This window comes from Sceloporus occidentalis, unplaced genomic scaffold (genome assembly GCF_023333645.1).
Source record: "Sceloporus occidentalis isolate IW3139 unplaced genomic scaffold, rSceOcc1.0.p SCAF_2, whole genome shotgun sequence".
Taxonomy (NCBI): domain Eukaryota; kingdom Metazoa; phylum Chordata; class Lepidosauria; order Squamata; family Phrynosomatidae; genus Sceloporus; species Sceloporus occidentalis.
Genome location: NW_028316982.1, coordinates 4,503,813 through 4,527,839, shown reverse-complemented (window position 1 = coordinate 4,527,839; position 24,027 = coordinate 4,503,813). Strand labels below are relative to the sequence as shown.

Below are 24,027 nucleotides of genomic sequence, written 5' to 3'. Positions count from 1 at the left end.
TAACAAGTGGCACGAAGTTCTATAGTTTAACTACACATTGTGTGAAGAAGTATTTTATTTGTCCTGATTGTTTCTTCATTTGCCTTCAACGCTGAATAGGGATTACCTTGAAGAACTGTGCTTTTGAAAGAGAGGGTTTGGGGGAATCTGATTTCGGAAACATAAGAATTGTCATAGCTGAATTTATTTGAACTCCTCCGTTTATAAAGTACAGTGCTCAGATACTTGTTTTTTTGTTTTTTGTAACAGGTTAAATTGCTGTTACAGTGGAATATATATGGAGGTGGTCTGGAACAAGAAAAGCCGCCTCTTCTATAGGAAACAAATGGCTGAAATTATAGTTAGGATTTGTATAAATAACATGAAAACCACAAACACATACTAGCATTTGTCGGTGGGCTTATGCCGTGGCTTGTCTTTTTCAGCCAGCTATACATAGCTGACTTGTTCTTCTGTTTTGCCCACCTCATTCTCTGTAAGTAGAAGTGTATCCAACAGGATGGCTGACGAAGACTGGATTGGTGAGCTGCAAAGCCTGTGGGTTTGGTACATGACTGGGTTAATCCCGTTTCTCATTCCGTGGTGCATCATAAAAAGCTTTGAGTTCTCAGCCACAGAGTTTCTGAATGAGAGTCTGCTAGAGCATTTCCGAAGGGGATTCCCCGGAGTTGAGGGCTGGTAATTGCAAGTGATGTATCTGCCAAAAGCCTCCCGGAACGTCTTATTGAAAAGCGTGTAGACCAGTGGATTCACACCTGATGAAACATACCCTATCCAAACAAATATCTTCATGAGCGTTTCGATGAGTTTCTCATTGCAGCAGGATTTGCACAGAACAGAAGTGATATTGGTTATGAAGAATGGGCACCACATTAGCAGAAAAAGAAAGAATACAATCCCCAAGACTTTGGAAGCCCGTTGTTCATTGGTGATGGTCTGAACGGATTTCTTCCCCATTGTGGACATCCTGCGCATTAGCAGTTCTTCATTTCCATTAGATACAGGCTTGTCCCTCCTAGTGCCATCCAGCATGGCTATTTTTTCCGGCGATGATCCAGGTGTTACATCCCGCTGAAATACTGTAGACACCGTACTCCAGGTCAGGCGCTGAGGTGGTTTGTTGATCAAGTAAGCTTTCTTGCGCAGAACTCGGATGGTGAGAAAATAAGTGACTATCATGATAGCCAGAGGAACGAAGAAAGCAGCTACTGAACCGTATATGATGAAATCTTTAAAACGATCAGGTTTTAACTCACAGGTGAATTTTGTAAGGTTCCTACCACTATCTCCTATGCCACGGATTGGGATTGGGATTGCAATACCTGGAGGGGAAAGAGAAATCCAATAAGAAAAACTGAGAACAATGGGAGACTTGTGACCATTAGACTTTACATCTACATCTTGGCTTCTAGTGGTCTAGAAGGCAGCAATGGTTGCCCAGTGAAGAAGCCAAATCTCGTAAAGAGCTCACAGTTGGCTGCTAGTTCAGCAGCTATTTCTGCTGGGATCTATATTGTGTCAAAAAATTCAGAAATAGCATCTGGAACATCTGAGGTCTGTTAGGAGGATGGATTTGTATTGCTCCTTCCTAAGAACTGTTCTGTTTTAGTAGATTCTAAATGTATTATAAACTACCTCAAGAAGTTTAGTTAGTTGTTGGGGGTAAAAAAAAATCCCTGTAAGTATTAGATTTTAAAGTCTCAGAGCATACAATATTGATGTTGGATTCTAAATATTGGAACGGGTATTTTAAATAAAAGATCGGTGGTTTTATAAGCACAACATTATCTGGGAATCCTCTTGGACTGGCACTGATCAAAAGCTTTCACTACCTAGCTATGAACACTTTTCAGACACACCAGCTGGGGAGTTCTGGGCAGTGTAGTCCAAAAAAGTAACTCCTCCAATCTCTGGATGCCTCAGAGAAGCCCACCACTAGAAGTTGAACACAACATCTTTCTGTGAGTCCCCAGAACCTAGTAATCAGAAACTTATTGAACTGGACTTGGAACAGCCCTGAAAAGAGCATAAGAAGAGCCCTGCTGTATCAGACTAATGTTCTCTCTAATCCAGCACTCACTGATTTATCTTCCAGACAGTTTTTAAAGTACCCTGAACCCTAAGGGAAGATGCAGTTCAGAGACTGAGTACATTTAATAAATGATAACATGAGGAGTGCTTGATTTATGCCACTAAAGAAAGCAATTTTCAAAGAGTTCTGCCTCTTATCTATTTCCTTTCTTTGCCTTCAAAAGTGGCCTATTGTTTCCTCTGATTGCCAGAGGAGCTCATGAATTGACTCATATAGGAAGTAGTGTTTTTATCATGGGTGTAGTCAGTGGCCAGAAAGGATGCATCCTTTCCCACCTTTCCATTGTCTGCTGTGTAACTGATCTGCGAGTTATTTTTATTCTTGACATTGCTTTAAACATATTCTGTGTGGTTTACTGTACAATTAATCTATTGTGCTTGCTTCATCGCTGTTCCTAGCTAGCAGTTTGGAATCACTGATTCGGTTCCTCCCATCCCCTCATTTGTTCTCTTGTCTGGAGTTTACATTTTGTGCTAAAACCCTCTAGACATTAACGGTGGGCAGTGTGCCATCTGCAGAGAGTTCAAAACTCACAGAGAAGCATAATATAAACCATTCATTTGCACCTCATTTATTATTGGACCCGTTTGCTTTGTGTACGTTCGGTAACACGCTCACGGTTTCTCATCTCTCTTTACCTCTCTTAACAGCAACATTTCCCAGTTCTCCCAACCCATTCTCCATTGTCCTTTTTTCCCTGTTTGGTATTGTGGGCGTTCACTTTCCATAATTCACTCCATTTTCAAATCAGAAGTGTTGAAGGCAGTGTCTGATTCCTACATGTTAGAAAAGGGATGCTTGCTGGGCCGAGAGCATTAACTAGCATAGGAAGCTGAAATTCTATCTTCTTGGGCTTGGGAGTTTGTGGATTTTGTCCTAGAAACCCAGCTTTTACAGCTGAAATATATTACACGGTTTTCCGCAAACTTAGCTGGGTTTTCACGCTTTCATCTGTTTTTCTCAAGGTGTCAGATGTTTCTTTCACAAACTGGTTGGCTTGAGGCTTGCCTTAGGGGCACCATCTAGGCATGTGTGCGATCTGGGGTTTGAACCTTCTTTAGGCAGGAAAAGAAATGTAAGCTGTGCAACAGGAGCCCTTTAGACAGATAGTGTGAAATTTTGTAAATACAGAGCGTGTGGCCTCCTGCCTGTTCTGCTTAAGGCTCTGGATCTAGTTCAGAGCTCTAGCTTTGGCTTCTGGAATGAAGAGCTTGGACGTAACCTGAGGAACTGAACCAGGGGCTGGCTCACACTTTCTAGGCTGCTTTTATTTTGCACATTATTGCTTCACCACCACCACCACCATTCAACCCATGTAGCAAGGGAAAAATATACTGCCCCTTAGATGGTTGCCACGTACCTATTGAGATCAACCACACCACTGTTATTTTGATGAGGGTTGTAGCCCGCGAGTTGTACTGACTGGCTTGGATGGGCTTTTTGATGGCAATGTAACGGTCCAGTGAGATGGCACAGAGATGCATGATGGATGCCGTGGAAAAGAGGACATCGAGAAACAGCCAGACAGGGCACAAGTCCCGTGGAAGAGGCCATCGTGTCTCTAAAAGAAAACGACAGAGGGTTAGAGTCTTCCCTTGGAGTTTGGGGGCAGAAGGTGCCTTCAGCTGAAACCTCTTTTCCTAGGGCTATAGGAGTTAATCCATTCATTTTATTTGTTTCATTTATACCTCACTTTTCTTACAGTGCAGTGCTCAAGGCAGACTGCAACAAATTAAAACAAAGTACAGCTAAAAATGATTAGTTCAATGAAATGGAGGATGTAACCTCCCCATTCATCTGACAGCAGTTTTAAAAAGCTATTCTGAAAGACATTTGTAAAAATAGGAAGACACACGAGCCATTCCCTTTTCTCTCCTTGTCAGCTCTCTGCCCTAAAATGGGACAAGGTGTTCCAGAGGCATCCATTCCAAGTTGCTGTCTTAGGCTTATTCCACCCCTCTTTTTTTGGAACAAAAGCAATGAGTTGCTTGCATCCCTACATTTTGAGATACATGAAGATCGTTCCACTGGTCTCTGTTGATGCAGTGTACCAGATGTAGTGACAGCAGTAGGAACTCGTATAGTGTATAATACACATGCTGCAGGGTGTGTTTAAAAGATACTGAGCTATGGCCTCTTGGCATTTCAACGGTGAAACTCTAATGCTGGAGCAGGGTGAAGTGGGCATTGATGTGATTGTGTACATGAAAACAAAGTGTGTGTGTGGGGGGGGGGAGAGGATGGGTGGATCTGATGGAGGTATGGCACTGTGTGTGAAAGAGAAAGGGATGGATGGATGGATGGTGGAAAATATATATCAGATGGAGGTATAGCTGTGTGAGAGAGAGAGATGGGAGAGGATGGATGGATGGATGGATGGATGGATGGAAAAATATATATCAGGTGGAGGTATGGTGCTCTGTGTGTGTGTCAAAGAGGGAGGGAGGATGGATGGAAAATATATATCTAGTGTTGTTGTGTGTATATGAGAGAGAGAAAGAGAGGGAGGGAGAATGGATGGATGAAAAACTATGTATCTGGTGGGGGTATGGCTCTGTGTGTTTGTGTCCTTGTCCGTGTGTGTAAACAGTGTGTCTGATTGGATGGAGGAAGGGAAGAGAGAGAGAAAAACAGTGTACATTGGGAGGGAGATCCTAAGAGAAGGAGGTGGTAGGATTGGCTCTGGATGCACCTGGTGCTGGTTCTGATCCATCCTACCCTCAAGATATAGCTCCATCTTGCCCTCTGAAGGAATATGGCTCTCAAAAGGAACAGAAAGTTAGTCTTTCTCTCTTGTGTCAAAACAGCATTATGACATTGATCACAAAGACAAAAGACATACATTTGGTTTATTTAACTAGAAACAATGTTATATTCCTGCTTATTATTATGGAAAAGCCAGCTTCTCAGACATATCAGCTGTATCCAGAATGGAGGCAGAGGACTTCTCTGGTGTTGTGGGAACCCTGTTTTTAAACCACTGCCCTGTACACTCTGTTCCTAATTGCAAAATGCAAACAGAAGTATAGAATCTGTTTTAAAACATTTGCCATACTAGGATTACTTTTATTCTTGAAAGTCTTTTAAAAGATAAAGTTTTAAAGGAATGGGCTGAGGGTGCTGTGTTGTTTTAAACTGAACCGTTTTAATTGCTCTTTATCTTTTAATTACATTTTATCTATTTACAGTGTAATTTTAAATCATTTTAATAATGTGAATAGTTTAATTCCACTTTAACATTCACTTTTTGTATGTTGGCATTGTTCTTTTTAAAACAATGTGTCCCAGTTTTGGGAGAAAGGCAAGATATAAATAAATAAATAAATAACCATCATCATTATAATAATTGTCATCACTGTCAGATTATGACAGTTTTAGTCCAGTGCATCCGATGGATACCAGGTTGTCAAAGGTTCCCTATTGCTTGTCCATGGGGAAATAGTTGTTAATAAACTTTAAGATTGTATGTTTATTTCCGGACTTAAGACTACAAATGGAGGGCTACATGTTTCAGCATTCTCACTTTCGTGCAAAAGTTCTTGTACGCAGAGAACTGCTATTGTTTTGTTTTCACATGAAAATATTCAACTATACCAGCAATTTGAAACTCTGCAATCCATCTTTTCGCCCCCCTGATTTGCATGTTGAGAAGTATAGAACGATGCAAAGATATTTTACCCTTCTGTACACTGGTTATGAAATTTCTATAGAGAGATTGTACAGGGCCCATGGTGCTGATAATAGCACCACATTACTGGTCCTACTGGTGAGGTTTTTTGCCGTCTCTGTCTGTAATCCCATTCCTACAATATTCTAGCCATTGCACATTTTCCACAGTGGTGGTAAGGAAAGACACAAAATTTACTGGCTCTATTTCTCCAATGGCTTCATGGCCACATGGCCCACCCAGTGCTGGGCCTGATCCATCTTTCTTCTGTTGCCGTCACCTAAGCCAAAGTATTTACACCAACTTAGTGCAAAGTATCTACAGTATACCAATTGGGTGGCCTGTGAGTCCAACACAGTCCCCCGTGGTGACTGTTTCTCATGTTGGCTCTTAGCAGTCATAAAGACAAGAGCTTGGTTGACACACACACACACACCCAGGTCAAGTCAGTTCTGTGATTTGTTGTGTACCTTCATGTTGCTTCTCATTTATGATAACTGTATTATGGGGTTTTCTGGGGCTGAGAGTATGTGGCTCAACTAAGGTCACCCATTGGGTTTCCATGGTTGAACCAGGAATTGAACCCTGATCTCCAAAGTTGTAGCCCATTGTTCATGCCACTACAACATGCTGTCACCCAGTTCTGTTATAGTGGGTATTAGTTTTTAAAAAAGCCCTAGGGTTTTTTTTAAAAAAAGAATTGACAGCATTTGGACTGAAATAGAAAGAGTTGAATAGATGGTGAGCTGCTGAACAACCCTTTAAAAGCCTTTCTCGAATTTATTAGATTTTTAAAACTTCTCCTTCCCAGAACGCAGCCTTGCCAGAAGAAATAAAGGCTTCAAATAACCAATTAAATGGGTATGTTTGAAACCCTAGGATTCGATCAAGCAAAGCCAGCATTTTTCCTATGCTTTAAAGTAAAGTTGTTGAAACCAAGTAATGTGTGGCCTTTTTGTGTGCAGGTGTATGCTTTTCATGTTAAGAGGAGGATGGCTAGTGGTTAGCTGGATCTCCAATGAATGATGCAGTGTTTCCTCCACTTTATACAGTGCTCCTTAGATGCTGTCTAATCCCTTTGAGGAGGGGGATTCATGCCCAGCAGCAAAAGGGACCTTCTTATGCTCTTGCATTAGTTTCCCCCTTCCCACCCCCTGTTGCCAAAGTTTTGCATTTCCTTATTTTTTGCACTATATTTTACTGTGCAACATTAAGACTGCTATCTAAAATGTTAAGTGTACATGTTTTATTGTTTTGTGCTTAACTGAATAAGATGCTGGATGTTATTCAGTACAAATTTCATCTTGGCTGACCAATTGTGGCATTAGTTGGATTAATCTATTTCTGTCCCATCCCACCCCAGTGAAGTAGGAGTAAAAACGAGCTTCCCACAGAAGACTGAGACACTGCTGGAAGCAATAGTGAGACAATGTGGAAGAATCCAAGGCTGAACTACAGACCTTGAGGTCTCCAAATCAAATCTCACTTTGACTGTGCATGTAAACCACCCTCAGCACCTTCTGTGATCAAATTAGTGCTTGGAAAAGTTACTTTTTTGGATTATAATCTCAGAATCCCCTGGCTAGGACAGTCCCTGGTGCCTGGAGAAAGCATCTAAGAATCTTGCTTGAAAAATGTAACTTCAGTAGCACTGTTAACTAGACCTAAACCAGAGGAGTCATTAGAATTTGCAAATGTTAAATAAATCATGGTTAAGAGAGAGCCTGAGTTATAATAGCCACATCTTGGCTGCATTATTGCTGAACCTTGGCTTAAATGGGCATTGAGATTATTAGTGTGGAAGACTACACAATTTTGCTAATCGTTCCCAATTGGGTTAGATTTTCATACTGCAAAATCCACATGCATTTATACAAGTGTGTGGACACACCGCTCTTTCTCTCTAAACGTCGATGTCTCCTATAAGCACACTGTTGTAGTTTGGAATCAAAATGTGAAGAAACTCAGCAACAATTCCTATGATGGTGGGTTAACTTCTGACACTTTTCTATGAAAATATTTAAGGGACCATCCGCACCAGCCAAATAAAGCAGCTTTTAACCACGTTGAAGCCTGCTGCTTAGACAATGCATAGGCGAAACTGGGTGGAAAGTGGAATGAAGCTGCACTCCGGGGCTAAAAACTGGAGCAAAAAGAAGCTGTGTTACTCAAGGCGGTAAAGCAAAAACGCAATGGCCAAAAATGCAATGGATGTAATTACAGCATACACAAATCAGACGGGCCAGTGGGAGGGGGCATGGAGTGAAGGAGGCATGTATGGGGCCCCTCCATAACTGTGCTTTGCCAATGTATCACTTGGCACACTGATGCACTATACAGGCAGTGCATCACATGTGTGACTGTCTGGCTGACCATACACTCTGGCATCCATTGGAATGGCATCTGGATGAGAAGAGGGAGAGATAATTGGAGGTTGCAGGTGATGTGTTTGTGCAGTAGTTTGCATGCATGATAGGAAGGTGACAAAAATAAAATAACCATACATGCAGCTCAGCATCTTGTGGAATGGTGTTTGACCCACCTTCGAAGTGGGCTGTATGGACATTGGGGTTTCAAGCTGCTTTCAGAAAACCCAGCATCAAGCCACTTTTTCCTGCCTGTCTGTTCTGGTCCTTAAAGTGCCACGGTGAGTTTCTGAAGCTCCATTTGTCAGTGGCCTAAATCATTGGCTTTCAAGTTTTCTGAATCAGATCATGCCATCTAGATTACCTTGTTTGCTGATGATCCTCTAAGTGTTGGCCCCCTGTGCTTTGCAAAGAAATTTTGAGCATATTTTAGGATATGTGTTGGAGCATTGACCTTTTCAATTGGACACTGCTGCTGTATCTAAGGAAAGTACATGCCAAAGCTGCAGTGGATGGTGTTTAGATGTACTGGTGGACCTCTGAGCAGCTTGAATTTGATCAGAAAGGATTTCAGACTGTGGCTATTTTACTACTGCAGCAGCAACAAAATGACTTTTGTCTTGCCTAAACTGTTCTACTAAAATGGGGGAAGTTTGAAGTGGCCAGTAGTCATTTTTTGTGTGGAACCACAGTGAGCTTCATTCGGTTCTGGCATTCAAAATTTGTGGGCTTAGAATCATTTTTTTCTAAGTGTATTTGTTTTAGACCAGTTTATGGATGGTCGATCTATTGCTTCCAATAAAACACAGTGGCCTGATACAGACAAGCCAAAATAAAGCTGCTTCGAGTCACTTTGCAAGTATGCTGTTTAAATGATACATGTGTCCTAAGAGTCCAGAAGCCATACAAAAGCCACACTCCAGTCTTAAGGAATGGAGTGCAGCTTTGGTGCAGCTTCCAGACTCTTAGGATGCATGCATCATTGAAACACCATACCTCCAAAGTGACCTAAAGCAGCTTTATTTTGGCCTGTCTGTATAGGGCCAGTGTAAATCCCTGAAGTCTGAAGTTGGTCAACCCCTTCACACTGCACAGTCATGGCAGTGTGATTCTACTTTAATTGACATCACTACATCATCTAGAATCCTGAAGTTTGTAGTTTGGTCACCAAATATCCCTCTCTAAATTGCAAATCCTAGGATTCTATGAGATGCAACCATGATAGTTAAAGTGGAATCATAGTGCTATAAATGTGTAGAGTGAAATGGTCTCTAGCTTGCCATGTGGAGTCAGCAAGCTGTCTTTTGCAGAAATACACTGCCCATTTACTAGTTTTCGCATTTAGAAAGTACAGTCGGCCCTTCTTATACACGGATTTAAGCATACACGGTTTGAAAATGTTCCAAAAAAGTATAAATTTACCTTGATTTTCCATTTTTTATAAGGGACACCATTTTGCTCTGCCATTATATTTAATGGGACTTGAGCATACACGGATTTTGTTATACACGGGGGATCTTGGAAGCAAACTCCAGCGTATAACAAGGGTCCACTGTATACCAGCAATTTGGAAATCACTGAACCCCAGAGTCGCACAAACTAGTTCAACAGATCACTCTCAGGAAGCATAAAAATTTAAGATGGCCTTGTTTCAAACAGTTCATACATTTCCTTTCTTAGATCCACCACATAAATAGCTGTCAGAAATCAAAGAAAATAGTATTTGTATTGTGTGTCAAGATACTATACAATTCTGGAAACAATTGTGAAGTCTTCAAAGGGCATAATTGGCTGATTTTGGCACTGATGACACTTTATTTATACATTTATCTGGCTAATGAATTTTTAAGAGATTACTAGTTCTTTCTTCTGTCCACTAACTCCAGGCTTTTTGCTCCGAGTGTAAATGCTTTCCCTTCAAACTGTTCCTACAGAGGCCAAAAAAAGGGGGGAAATAGAAAGATGGAAGCGCATTCAGCTCTTATGTTGGTGAGGTTTTCAAAGTGCCCGGAAATAGCTTCACCATACCTTTTAAATTTTTATTTCTAACATCCCCCCTCCCCCATATAAACTTCCTGCAAAATGAAAAGATAGCTTTTAAAATTAAGATTCCTCATGTGTGTGTCTTTATGATTTGATTGCAACAACTTTAGCTTGAGATTAATGGGCAGATTATGTAGTAATAATAAAAGAAAACTAGAGACTAGAAAGAGAGAAATGCCAGGCATAAATAAGGCTCAAATTAGTTAGAAGATCTGCCACTTTTTTGCTGCGATCAGAAACACTTTTGTGTGGTCCTTCCCCAGCCTCCTCAACTCTCAGTTTATGAGTGTAACATTGCAGCATTTCTCAAATAATCCAATGGAAACTGAATAGGGAAACAGCCTTCCAGGAAATATGTAGAAAGAGCATGCTCTTGTCTCATAGCTGGTGTTGCAGGTGGTCCATTCCTGGGTTCCAAGATATTGTTGGACTTCATCTTTGTTCATCCTCCGTCAAAATGGCCAACATGGGACCGACATCTTAGTCCCGACAACATCTGGGGCCCCAAGCTTGGAAATCACTGTCTTAGGGGATGCCTAAGTCATGTTTAGCGGGATTGTGGAGACAGGTCACATCATCGTAACCAAGTGCCCCTGTATGGATGCCTTGTTCAAGTCAGATACCAGAGTACAGACATATCCATTCATCCCAGCTGTACTGGTAGCAAAAGAAGAAATGGCAGTAACCACCCATTTTAGGCAGAATTTATTTCTGTTACTTCATCATAGTGCTTAAGAGCTCACTGTCTGTCCTCTCAGGTGCAAACATGCCTGTGGCCGCAATCTCTTCCTTGGTTACCATCATAACTTAAAGAAATTCTGTTACAAATCAAGAAGATCCCTGATGTAAATATTTCCTCTGGGTTGGCCACCTTCTCTTAGTCCCACCACCACCATCTGCAGATGTGTGGGCCACAAGGTCCTATTTTAGAGGGCTGTTGCTAGGATAACAGCAAGATAGTCTGTGTAAAGCACGTTGTACAGAGTTGTTATTACCCTGAATGCCCTAACTGGAATGTTAGGGATCATAGTATATCATTTGCTTTCTTTCCACTGAACTATATCTACTATAGTAGGCCATCAGTTTGTCTCCAGGATCCACCACAAATACTAAAATTTCTGGATTTTCAAGTCCCATTATATACAGCGACATAGGCCATGGTCAAGATAGACCCAAAAGTGGTTAACAACAACAAAGCAAAATGGCATGCCTTGTATAAAACAGCAAAATCAAGTGTTGCTTTTGGAAATGTTTGTGTGCGAATGGTTGGTTGAATCTATGGATGCAGAATATGTGGGTACAAGAGGCCAGCTGTATTTGCCTGTCTGCCTACCTGCCCAAGGACTGAGGTCTGCAGGAAGCTCCCTCCTCTATGTCCCATCATGGGGGGCAGGAGGACATGGGAGAGGAGCTTCTTGGCTGTTGCATCCCAACTGTGGGATGTCATCCCCTTGAAGGTCTGGTTGCTACCAGTGTTGGTTTTTGTTTTGTTTTGTTTTTCCAGTGCTACAGGGTAGGTTTTTTATTATTATTGTTAAAACATTTGGGCCTTTAATTACTTTAAATGTAAATTTACTTGGTTTTTAATCATTGTAGCTTTCAAGGATGTTTTAAAGATACTTAGCTTGTTGTCATGTTTAAGCCATTTTCTCCTAAACAAGCTAATTTATTGTTTTAATCTGGGATTGTTTTCAGATGTTTATTTGATCTGTACTGCACCCTGAAATCCCCCAGTGCAGAGCAAGATATAAACATATGAGTAAATAAATAAACACTTATTTACTTGAAGCATGTATGCCTGTTTATAGCCAAAAGTATCCCAGAGCAGCTTACACAATAAGAATCATAGAATCATAGAGTGGGAAGAGACCCAAGGGCCATCCAGTCCAGCCCCATTCTGCCATGCAGGAACTCTCAGTCAAAGCATCCCTGACAGATGGCCATCCAGCCTCTGTTTAAAGACCTCTAAAGAAGGAGACTCCACTGCTCTCCGAAGGAGTGTGTTCCACTGTCAAACAGTTCTTACTGTCAGGAAGTCCTTCCTAATGTTGAGGTGGAATCTCTTTTCCTGGAACTTGCATCCATTGGTCCATGTGACACCCCTTCAAATATTTAAACAGGGCTGTCATATCACCTCTTAACCATCTCTTCACATGAGAGTCTCTGCCTTCAATTATGAATTTTATTAAAGTGAATTTTATATCCATTCATGGGGTTTGACCCACTTTTGAACATTATCTTGTGAACCTATTGTCACAGATTGTGTGTTTGGACCTAAGTATCTAATGCCAGGATACAGGCTTCCCAGAATTTTATCATTAGGGCTGCTTTTCCCTAGGCACTACTCCAAGACTGCAACTAATCCTCCAGTGCAATTTTTGACACGTGACTAATATATTTAGTACTGTTCAATGAATTTTCTCAGTTTTTCAGAACATTGTAAATTGTATAGCCGGAAATACAATGTCTGGTGTTTGGAATAAATTCTTGTCATTTTGGCCAGGTTTCTTGAAACAGGCAGAATATGGAATTCTTTGTTCCAAACTAGAAACAAGACGGAGGAGTAGATTCACATGAACAGTGCTAGTGCTTTTTGAAGTAGTGTAGCCATCACAGAAATGCAGCATCAGCATCACTACTGCTGCTGCTGCTGATGCTGCTATAGTGTGTATGTGTGTTTTGCTGTTTCAGACCAATGATAATTCACCTTCACTAAAGGTTGAAACTGTAGCTTCTTCCCATACTTTAAAGCCCTGTTCATCAGAGTCTTCATGGATAGAAAAGCAATTCATAAATATTTCTAATAAACTAATAAATATGACATGTGGTTTCACCACTTTCCTATGTCCTGCGGAGACCATTCCTACAACTGTCGGTGTAAGTTTCTTGGCCCTTTCTTCTAGGTCCATAGGTTTAGAAGACAGAGATTTTTGTAACATAGCAAAACCGGAGGGGGAAGAAGGGAGAGAGATGACAATGAAAATTCTCAATTGAAATTTTAACTAAGTTCCACATACATAATGAGAATCATAGCTTTCTTAAAATCAGAGGACAATTTGATGAATTCTTGTTAGAAAACATGTTAAATGGGGGAAACCCTGCATACAGTTGCTCTGTAAACAAACAAACAAACAAACAAACAAATTACAGTTGCTCTGAAATGAGCTTTTTCCCCCACAGAGTTGGATCAGTCAACAGTGTCAGTCTCTTATGTGACAAAGCTGCGGAAGATGGGCTTGTGAGAATGTTGCCTCTTATTGGCGACCATGGAGAATTCGCATCTGGTTTGCGTATATTATGGACCCCTTGCCTTGGCTTTATAGGAATTGGGTGTGTTTTTCTTCAGATTCGAAAACTGTAACAGCTGCGTGTAGCAGGAGCAGAGAGCCTCTGCCAAGTGGAGGGCTATTTCAGAGTGGTGTTTTGTATTTCCCTCTCTGTGTTTTCTGTTTTTGTGTATTGATCAGGGAGTGAGGAGTCAGTGGATGCTTAAGTTTCCATGTTGCAAAGGGAAAGGAAGTGTCAGGAGAACTCTGAACCGTGTCAGTGCATTAAAATGTATGCATGCATTGTTTCTTTAGAGAACTAGAGCCCAACACTTACCAGACAGTATCGTCGAAAGGGCCAGTGGCATCACAAACAATCCAACCAGCAGGTCAGCCACTGCCAGAGACATGAGGAAGTAATTGGTGGCGTATTGAAGCTTTTTCTCCAGCGATACAGCCAGTATAACCAGAATATTTCCTCCGATGGTGGGTATGATGACCATTAGGGTGAGCAGAGCTGCCCAACGCAATGTGCCATAGTCTGGTTGCCCAGATCCATAGTCTGACGTGTTCATTTTGCAATCCATTGACACGTGTTCTGAGATTGTGTGTTGTTCGGACATTTTACAAAGTCTAGGTTTTCTTCTCCCTCCTAGTACAGACCTGGTGAAATATCAGCATTGTAAACTGCTAATCTGTTACTGCAACAGTTCCTGCTCTGGTCACACATTTCCACAGTTTTCTATCCTATTCCTTCCTTGGATGCTCATGAATTTAAAAATGAGCATGCCGACTTGCGTCCATCGCTAATTATAGATTCTAATGATCAGGATGTTCTTGAAAGAGAAGAGTTTAAACACTGAATAGCAGTTGAGTGGTCCAGCAGATTAGCTCCTGGTTTTTTCATACATTGGCATTCCAAGAACTTGTGCTGAAAATTCCCCCTAGATAACAAAATGGTAAACATACAAATTTTTAAGTTGACATGCAAGAATTATTACATTGAACATGGATGCTGGTTTATAGTGGACATTTATATATATTGTTGGTAAAATACAATCTATGTTGTTGCAAAAAAACAAACTTGAAATCAAGAGGGAAAGGAGAATAAATTTTAAAAATATCATATTCCTCTTATTTTTATCTAAAGATAAAATGTTCTTTTCTATAGAATTATAGAACTATAGAATTCAATTTTTCAAATGAATTGCAATTGGCCGGTTGATCTAGATACTTGTCAGTTTATGTTTCCCTGCTCTTTAAGTGGAAAGATAGATAGTATCTAAAATATACATCCAAATAATTTTAATAGTTAAGCCATAACTTTGCAAGTCTGCTCAGAAAGAACTCCCCTTAAATTCAGTCCAACTTTTCCCTGGTATTTGTAGCTAGGCTTATAGCCTGGAACTGTCTGGAATTCACTTTAATCAAATCCGAAAGTATAATAATCTCAGACTAGATTTTAGGTTTGTAAATTCTTGAACTATTGACTTTAGCTCATGGTAGCACTGAATTTAGGGGAAACTGATCATTTCCTTCCCTCTCAAAGACAGATGCATAAAAATCAATTCTTTTACTCCTGCCTTTGTATTTGTTTATTCCGATAATCACCTTCCCATACACATGGCATGTTACACTTCTTGTAACCTCAGAACAATAGTTATACTTTTAGTTGTTTGGATGGAACAGTATCTTACCGTGACTTTATTTTTGCTCAATTGGGGATTTTTGGAAGTATTCTCTTCCTAGGTGAACTGGATCGGTTTCTCCAAAGAGTCTGTGTTCTTGATTTGTCACATTTTTCTTATGTCTTCCTGCATTGCTTTTTTCAAAGACAGCCAGCCACGCACTTTCACAACTGAATTTCCAACACAGTGAGATTCACTTTGAGATTAAGCCCTTGATGTCTTTTTTGTTGTCAAGTAGAAGAGGAAAATGACTTTAATCCGGTGCTTCCGTCCTTCTGTCCTGCCGCTGTTGATTCTTCCAGTAATTTTTACATACTTAACAAGTCTCCTGGGTATTCCTCAGCCCTTCCTCTACATCTCTCCTTCTGTGCAGCGTCTTCTGTGTTCATTTGTTACCTAAACTTGCAGTCTGCCGGCATCATCTGTTGATTGACTCTTTCCAGCGCATCCAGCTGCAGCGCCTAAAAGCGAAGCAACAAATGAGCTGAGATTCTCTCCCCCACTCCTTTTTGTTTTTTGCGTCTGGAAAAGAGCCACAAAAGGTTGTTTCCCACTATTTTTTCCATCCAATGTTCCAAGCCTGTAGCACACAGTCTATGTCCCTAACTCTAAATGGACTGAACCAGCAAATGACCATTCTTCTTACTGGACCATGTAATAATTCCTTGTTCCTTATAAAGTCAGGCACAAGCTGCTCTTGAGTTGTATCGGAAGGATTTTAATCCTTCCCTAAAGCTAGGGAGTCAGCATGCCTGTGTGACACTAGCCTACTCTGCTTTATCTCTAATCTATCTAGCGCATCAAGTGCTCAAAGTGTTGAACAGTCCTTGCTTTGTGGATATTCCCAGCAAGCTCTCTCCTTTTGACTTCAGTTTTACTCAACTCAAACTGAGAGGTGGTAGTATGTCCCACCATCTTTATATACTTAATTCAGAGCCAGACTCTAGGGTGCTCTCCAGCACAGTTGGTTGACAACTTGATCCACAGCTCATTCCTTGAACACAGGTAAATCAGTCAAGATTTCTAGGCCTCAAAAAGGCTGAATGCATGGACCAAAAGCCCTGTGTTCCCTCTGGCCTGCAGGCCAATAACCCTGGGCCAGGATCAGCCAGACTGGATGCTGATCTGGCAGTTCTGAACTGATCCCAAGGCACTGTTACCCTGGTATAATTTAGTGCCCCCCAAACTACTGCCACCATTGCATTTCCTGAAAAGGCCCCAGTCATGCCCTGTGTTGTTGGGAGGGGGTCACCTGGATATGTGGATGAAGCCAGGTATCGCCTTACCTGCTGCCACCATCTTGTTTCCTGAGAGGGCCATGATGGTGGCAGTAGATAAAGGGGTACATGCTGTTGGCGGCTCTATGGTGTAGTGGCAGATGGGTGTGTGAACACCCACCCATCTGTAGCCAAGGATCAATTTATATGGAGCAGCCTGGTGTGGCAGGCTGGGGGCAGAACTGTGGTTGGGATATCATGGGATTGGCCTGTGTATTCTGCTTATGTGTATGGCCCCTAAGACATCAGATGTTTTGTAATATGACCTGCACTTTGCTGTGCTATAAAAAGGACCCATTCTCATATTTTTGGGATGTTATGCCCTTAGAATGCCAATCGGTTATATACAATTGCTGCTATTGTTTCAGACAGTAAGGTGCAAATTACATGGAAAATACTTTTTTGCTTATAGCAATTTCCATATTGTGAGAAAGTCTGAGTTGGAGTGCTTTTCCTACCATTAATGGATATTTGAGTGTGTCTTGCAAGGAAGTGTTAATATAACATAACTAATATTAACTATGTCATATAGATGTAGTGATTTCACCATAAACCTAAGTGCCTTTGTAAAGGGATTAAGGAAAATGTATTTGTAGTCCAGCAGGATCGGAAGGCACCAGATTGGGGGAAGCTGCATTAGGTGAAGAAGTCAATTAAATAAACATTCCTTACTGTGTGGAAGTGTTTTAAGAATCATCCTGTAAAAACATGAGCGGGGAAGAAATCTCCCTTTAAATTTACCTCCATACAACTTTTTGGGGCAGGATGCACTTTCATGTTCCTCCCTTTCAAATGATCTGAAATGATGAAAAGGTGATTAGCATGATTGTATGATGAAAAATCCATCTGACACACACAATGTCACAAGCAGAAAATACAAATGGTACCCCCTGTAGTGGTAAAAATACAATGAAATAATTGACAATTTACTACTGTCCTCACAAATCTGCCTAACAGCAGGGTGGCTCTGCGTAAGCTGAGAATGGTACCTGCCATTCCAACCTCATTTAGCCTGAACAGGAGCCAGCCCTATGGTGAGTCACAGGCTAGTCAAAGCATTTAAAATGCATAGAAGTCTAGAAAATGGCTCTGGGGTGAAGGTTTCTCTGGGAAAGGGTTTTGATTGACTCCCAGCTAGCGCCTACAGTACTTCAGGGTCATCTACAACACAGATAGGTTGCTCATGCAGAAGCGGAAGTTATCTTATTTCTGGTCTGTTTCCATCTAATCCAGGATTGTGTACTTTGACTGGCAATGGCTTCCCAGGTTGTTAGGCAGAGAAAGGTCTCCATCCTTTACTGCTGTTTTGTTTAACTTGGAGTTTGAAGGAATTTGAATTTTATTAGTGGGCAAAGCAATGTTGAAAGGGGGTGGAAACTAGAAATGGCTGGTCTCTTAAACTGAATTTAAGATGTGTCTTAAAAGCATATATCTTAGCTGGTAACAGCCCTGTGCAGAGGGATTGGAATTGTTAAAACTGAACTTGTCACCTCAGTGCCATATCTATAGGTTTTTCATTTCCATGGGTATACTACATACAGTCTACAAAGGTCCTTCCTAGGCATCAGTTCACTCCATGCATCTGAGGAAGTAAACCGAATCTATAAATTATAAAAACTCATGCTACAACTTCTTTTGCACAGTTAGTCTAAACGATGCTGCAAGATCCCCTTGCACACTGATATTCCAGACTAACATGGCTATGTTTCTGAATGACTATAGCCCTGTTTGGGCATTCTCCCTTCCCCCAGGACTTCCCTCATCACATGAGAAAGAAGCACAAGGGTGAAACCATTGGCCATGCCTGATCATCCCCTCATCTTTGACTTCTTTGCTTTATGCATGTTAGGAAGCAAACCACCAGCAGTTGGAAACCTTCTACATTCACCTATGCAATTTAGAGCTGTGGAGGTTCAAGCTCACAGATAACCTCTGGAGCCACCAAAGGTAGAGGAAAGATTTACCTTCCCAGCATAGAGAGGGTACCAGCAATAAGCCTGATGATGGGACAGGAGCAGGCAGAGTGAGCACTACTGTCTCCACTTTTCTTCTGAATGCATGATGGACATAGTGCCTAAATATGTCACCCACTGAAAAATGTGGTATTTTCTTTACATTAAATTTGGAACATAGTGTCTTTTAAAGTGATTCTTTTTATCTGGCAACTTCTTTCTGTAGATTGTGTCACAGGCTGAAGATAGCCCCCCTCTGAAAGTATTGTGAGACTTATAAAATAGAAATGTAGGGATATCAAATCTTATTCTGGACATAAGAAATCCAGCCTTCTTTCTATGAGGAGTTATGTATTGTGTGGGTGGCTTTTGAATACATAGATTTGCCTCAAATATTTTCATTATTTGTCCTGTGCATCAGGCAAATAGCTATTTTTGGCATGGGCAGGGGGCTAGGCTTCTGGCTGGAGTGAAAATTAAATGTTTGCACCATGCTCAAAGGTGTGTGGCTGCCTCTTCCATGTTGGGATTAGATCATAGGCTTTATCACCTCAGTTCACACAGATATGCAGCTTTTGCTCCCTCTTGAAAGGTCATCTCTTCTTCAGAGGAGCAATGTGATGTCTTTAGATTTCTACCTTCTCAAGATATTTAAGAGGATTGTCTCATGATTTCCACCTTTGTATCTGATGGATGGAATTTCATCCCTGAAAGCTGATGACACAATAAAATGGTTGAACCTTATAGTGATATAGCGTACAAGATATTTATAGATTTTCTGTATCTTTGTTTGGGCCAAGAGAAGGACCAGGAAGGACAGCTATGAAGGAACTAGGTAAGTTCCTCAAGTGCAGAGATATATCATTGAATACCAAAGTCAGAACCTTCCATGACATTTCTGATTTCTGCATATGGTTATGAAAGACGGATAGTGAAGAAAACAGAGAGGAAGAGAATTTAAACTGTGGTGCTGGAGGATAGTTCTGTGGAAGCAAATATATGATTTGGGCAGCCAGAATGACTAAACTGAGGATGTTGGTCTTTGTATCATGAGAGGCTATGACACAGTAGGAAAAATGTTAATAATTGGTAAAGTTAAAGGCAGTAAGAAAAAATGGAAGAGCTGTCACAGGTGGATAGACTTAATCGAAGAATGTAGCCCTTGTGTTTGCAAGACCTGAGCAGAACAGTTGAGGCTTGTTGGACCATTCATAGGATCGTCATAAGTCAAAGTTGAATTGACAGCAAATAACAACAACAACAGAAGTCTTTCTTGAAACAGAAGCAAAAAATATCCTATTGAAAAACATTTCAACTTGTCTCACTTGCAATTAATAATAGCATCAACAACCATATACTGTATATTCTCATGTATCAGTCTAGAAATTTTGTTCAAAAAATTGACCCAGAAAACATGAGTCGATTTATCCATGGGTCAATGTAAGTCCTGTACTTTAACTCAGATATAGATAGATAGATAGATAGATAGATAGATAGATAGATAGATAGTCAGTCCCTCCTTTGTCTGAGTAGAGAGGCAAAAGGCAAGCACTTTGTCCATCCTGGGAGCACCTAAAAGAAGCAGCTACCATCTCTACTCTCATCCATCCAACCTTTAGGGTGAGCACAAACTGTTATGCTTGCCACAATTTTGTAAATTCTTTGGCATCATTTTCCTTTGCTTCACCTTTTACATGTCCCTAAGTTTTGCCCTCGACTTATCCATGGGGCATATCAAAATCCATAATTTTTGACCCAAAACCTGCCCTTGACTTATACATGGGGTCGACTTATAGTTGAGTATATACAGTATGTAAGACCTTTTTCTTGAGTTGTGGAAAACTTAAGTGCAGAAGAAAGCCAGTGGAATTTGATTTGGGTAGCTCCCTAAGGACAATATGGGAAACAGTACTTGACACAATTATTTTGAATATCTGTATGAAGTGATACCACAAGGAACTGTTTTGCATAACTAATTTTCAATGTGATGATGACATTTATGAAGTTATCACCACCACATTGGTACTTAGTAATTTTCATGAAACCTGCTGGGTGACCTTGGGCAAGTCACACTCTCTCATCCTCAGGGGAAGGCAGTGGCAAACCTCTGCTGAACAAATCTTGGCAAGAAAACCCTGTGATAAGTTCACCTTAGAGTCGCCATAAATCAGAAACTAGTTGAAAGCACACAACAGCAACAATTTTCTTAGGAAATCCACCTTGTGATTATTCAACAAGACTGGAGAGACAAACACTTACTATCAGTTACTCATTGTCAGAAGATCTTACTCCTTTATCTGTGTATGAATCTGCATATTATGGGTGCAGACTAAAAGAGACATTTCTTTGCACATGTGGTCTGCATAGATTAGGTATATGCCTAGAAGCCAAGATGATTAAAGTGAGACTTTGTACATATCATGCGCAGACAAGAAAAGACAATTGTGCTGAATATGCATGTACCATTTTTATAGTAACTGTTGGGAGTGACAAGCTGTTGGCTGTTTGAATAGGATTTTAAAAAGTTGGCGTATGTAACAGCTGGACAGTGAGGAATGAGAACATAGAGAGATCTTGTAGCACCTTTGAGACTAACTGAAAGAAAGAAATTGGCAGCATGAGCTTTGGTAGACTTCAGTCTACTTCTTCAGATGTATTTGGTGGTGTGGAAGCCAGACACACACACACACTCACACACACCCACACACCATTGGTGTGTGAGGATGTCAATACAAATTACAAACCCTTTGTGTATGGAGATGAAGTTGCAGGTCCAGTTTTGCAATGAAACTAGCCTGTGGTGGGGGGAAGAAATGAATGTAGGGAGCCCTGGTGGCGCAGTGGTTCAATGCCTGTACTGCAGCCATTCACTCAAAACCACAAGGTTGCGAGTTCAAGACCAGAAAAAGGGCCGAAGCTCGACTCAGGCTTGCATCCTTCCGAGGAGGTCGCTAAAATGAGTACCCAGACTGTTGGGGGCAAATTAGCTTACTTGCTAATTAGCTTACTTGCTGTTCACCGCTATGATCTTTGGAATAGCAGTATATAAATAAAACAAAAAAATTAAAACAAAATTAATCCACATGAGGATGGGGTCAGATAGTGTTGAAGTGCATGTAGTGTGTCAATGTGAGGAGTGAGAGTAAGTGATAGAGGTTTGATTTAGATAGATAGATAGATAGATAGATAGATAGATAGATAGATAGACAGACAGACAAGTGAGAAAGATAAGTGTCACACTTAGGAATATGAATGAGATGCAAGTAAGAGACTGCTGCCACACTGTAGAATTAATGCAGTTTGACACTCCTTTAACGTTCATGGATCCATCCTATGGAATCCTGAGATTCATGGTTTGTTGTGCCACCAGAGTGCTCTGACGGAAAAGGCTAAACTACAAGTCCCAGAATTCCACAGCATTGGGCCATGGCAGGGCCACGCTGCATTAATTCTGCAGTGTAGATGCAGCTTTGGTCAGTCAAGATTTTGAAATTTTAAATAAGTAATCTTTATGTTGAACTTCAGTTTAATAATTTTTGTGTGCCTCTGAGAATGTTGCATAAGGGTTTGGGGAATGCTTGAATTCATACACATTGTGTTTGTGGTGGCCACAGTTATTCAAGGGTGGTGGTGTCCAGTGGTGGGAGTTGGTGCATAAATTATCCCATAGGAACCACGAGGGCATCGGGAAGGTCCCCACATTTGATGCTATGGTGGTGTCATGAGAGGAAAAACCCTCCTTCAGGAGAGGAGGAGGTCCTCACGTTTGGTAGTAGAGGTTGGGATGCATAGACACCCTCGCATCCTGCTCTCTACTTTGGGACTCCTTTTCAAGATTGGGTTTCCCGAGTTTGACCTGGAGTAGTATATAAGTGTGAAGGACAAGGCCACTGTCTTTGAAGTAAGGTCGACTGTGGCTGTGGAGTATGTCTTCTTTGCATTTGATGAAGTGGACAATGTCCATGAAAACTTACTCCGTAATAAATTTTATTAATCTTTGAGGTTCATTCAGACTTGTTTTTGCAGGAACAATCTAACAGGGCTACTACCCCTCTGGACATTTGTAGAGTACTGGAGACTTAGCAAAGACTGGACTGGCTGATGTACTAGGACTAGGGATCAGGGGGTGGGCTGTCACTAATGTTTTGCCAATTGAGTTTACATCATTTTTTATTATTATTATAAATTCCCTTCATCACTCAACTGGAAGGTTTCTTTCTCCATTTTTATTGGTTTTTCAAATACCAGATTTTACTGTCTGTTTCCCGCTCCTTTAGCACTTTTACTTTAAGACCACCCATTCATTATTGTAGGATTTGCCTACTGAAATAATTAAGTCAGAAACCTTTAAAGGAGAAAAAAAATCTTTGGTGACCTGCCTGAAGACCTTGCTGACATTAACAGTTTGGGAATAATCCCGTCATATAAAGCTTGTTTTGAAATCCTTCTGCTTTTGAGGAATTCGTTTTAAAAGCTTGCTCATAAAATGAAGGTTCCCCCCCCCCCACCTCAGTTGTTCAATTAATGAAAGTAGATCTTGGTTCTAATGTTCTATGACCCATTCTACACAAAACACTAAAAACAAATAAAGATAGTATTGCTCATTTTATAAGAAGCTCCTTGATGAATAGTTGCTAAAGCATTCAAAATACAAAGGTCATAAAATGCAAACATATAGCAATGTTAGTCTGGATCAGTATGCAAAGGGATGTTGTAGCACCTTTGAAACTAACCGAGAGAAAGAAGTTAGTAATGTGAGTTTTCGTAGACTTAAGTCTCAGATGCATCTGAGGAAGTACACTTATATCTACAAAAGTTTATGCTACCATTTTATTTTCTTTCAGCGTCAAAAGTGCTGCAAGATCCCTTTGCAAAATGCAAAGGTGTTGGTACACCAGCCTTAAAATCTCCACCACTGTGAATAATAGCTTGCTTCATTTGTGCAAAGTCTTGTCTCTTCCCATCTCCACAGCAGCTCATTTTTTGCCAGCTTTCGAGCTGTTGTTTGAAAACAAGGTGACAAGTAGCTTCATATGAGTCAGTTTATAGTCCTCAAACTGTGATCCAATTTATAGTCCTCAAACCCTTCAGAAAGAGGCCTGGTGCTGCTTGTCTTAACTATGACCTTCAGTTCGCTTCACCTTCTTATTTATGTAAGTAGTCAGAGTTGCCTTGGGAGGCTGCAGCAAACTCACATTCTCTTTAGCCAAAATAAAATGCAGGTCACCTTCAATCGGATTGCAGGACTTTGGTAGTTTTCACATCAAAAGATGCAGTGGTCTCTAAAGTCCAGTAAAATATAACGATTCTGTTTGTTTTCTTTTTCAGGACTCCTGAACAGTGTCCAAGTGTGGTTTCCTTGTTGTCAGAAAGTTATAACCCCCATGTCCGTTATGGGGCAGCCATGGCTCTGGGCATCTGCTGTGCTGGGACAGGAAACAAGGTAAGGTTAAACCATCCCCTGGCTTTTTATACCTCCTCTTCCATTAAGGTTCCATTAAGGTTGGAAGGAGCTTCAGAAAGACCAGCTATCCAGTAGGTTCATCACACCAGAAACTACAATAGGGATCGGGAAAGTGCTACATATGGTCCTGGACCGCTCCTCCCCCCCCCCTTTTTTTTTTTTTGCTCTTAATCCGTCCCAAACCCCAGATCACCCCAATTTAAAAACATTGG

At 40.9% G+C, this 24,027-nt stretch overlaps 2 protein-coding genes across 3 annotated transcripts in view; one reads left to right on the top strand and one right to left on the bottom strand.

The window, feature by feature from the left end:
* Window positions 1–24,027, top strand: part of LOC149317893 (26S proteasome non-ATPase regulatory subunit 1) — a 141,296-nt gene that overhangs the window by 68,666 nt on the left and 48,603 nt on the right. For both annotated transcript variants that reach the window (XM_089508620.1, XM_089508619.1), the window contains exon 17: window positions 23,680–23,794. In XM_089508620.1, coding sequence (XP_089364746.1) covers window positions 23,680–23,794 — 115 coding nt within the window. The remainder of the gene's footprint in view (window positions 1–23,679; window positions 23,795–24,027) is intronic.
* On the bottom strand, window positions 225–14,156 carry LOC149317894 (5-hydroxytryptamine receptor 2B-like). The gene is made up of 3 exons (XM_089507489.1): window positions 13,772–14,156; window positions 3,453–3,653; window positions 225–1,322 (listed from the first exon to the last, which is right to left on the bottom strand). Exons 1-3 carry the CDS (start codon window positions 14,055–14,057, stop codon window positions 430–432), a joined length of 1,380 nt encoding a protein of 459 aa, XP_089363615.1. The 5' UTR covers window positions 14,058–14,156; the 3' UTR covers window positions 225–429.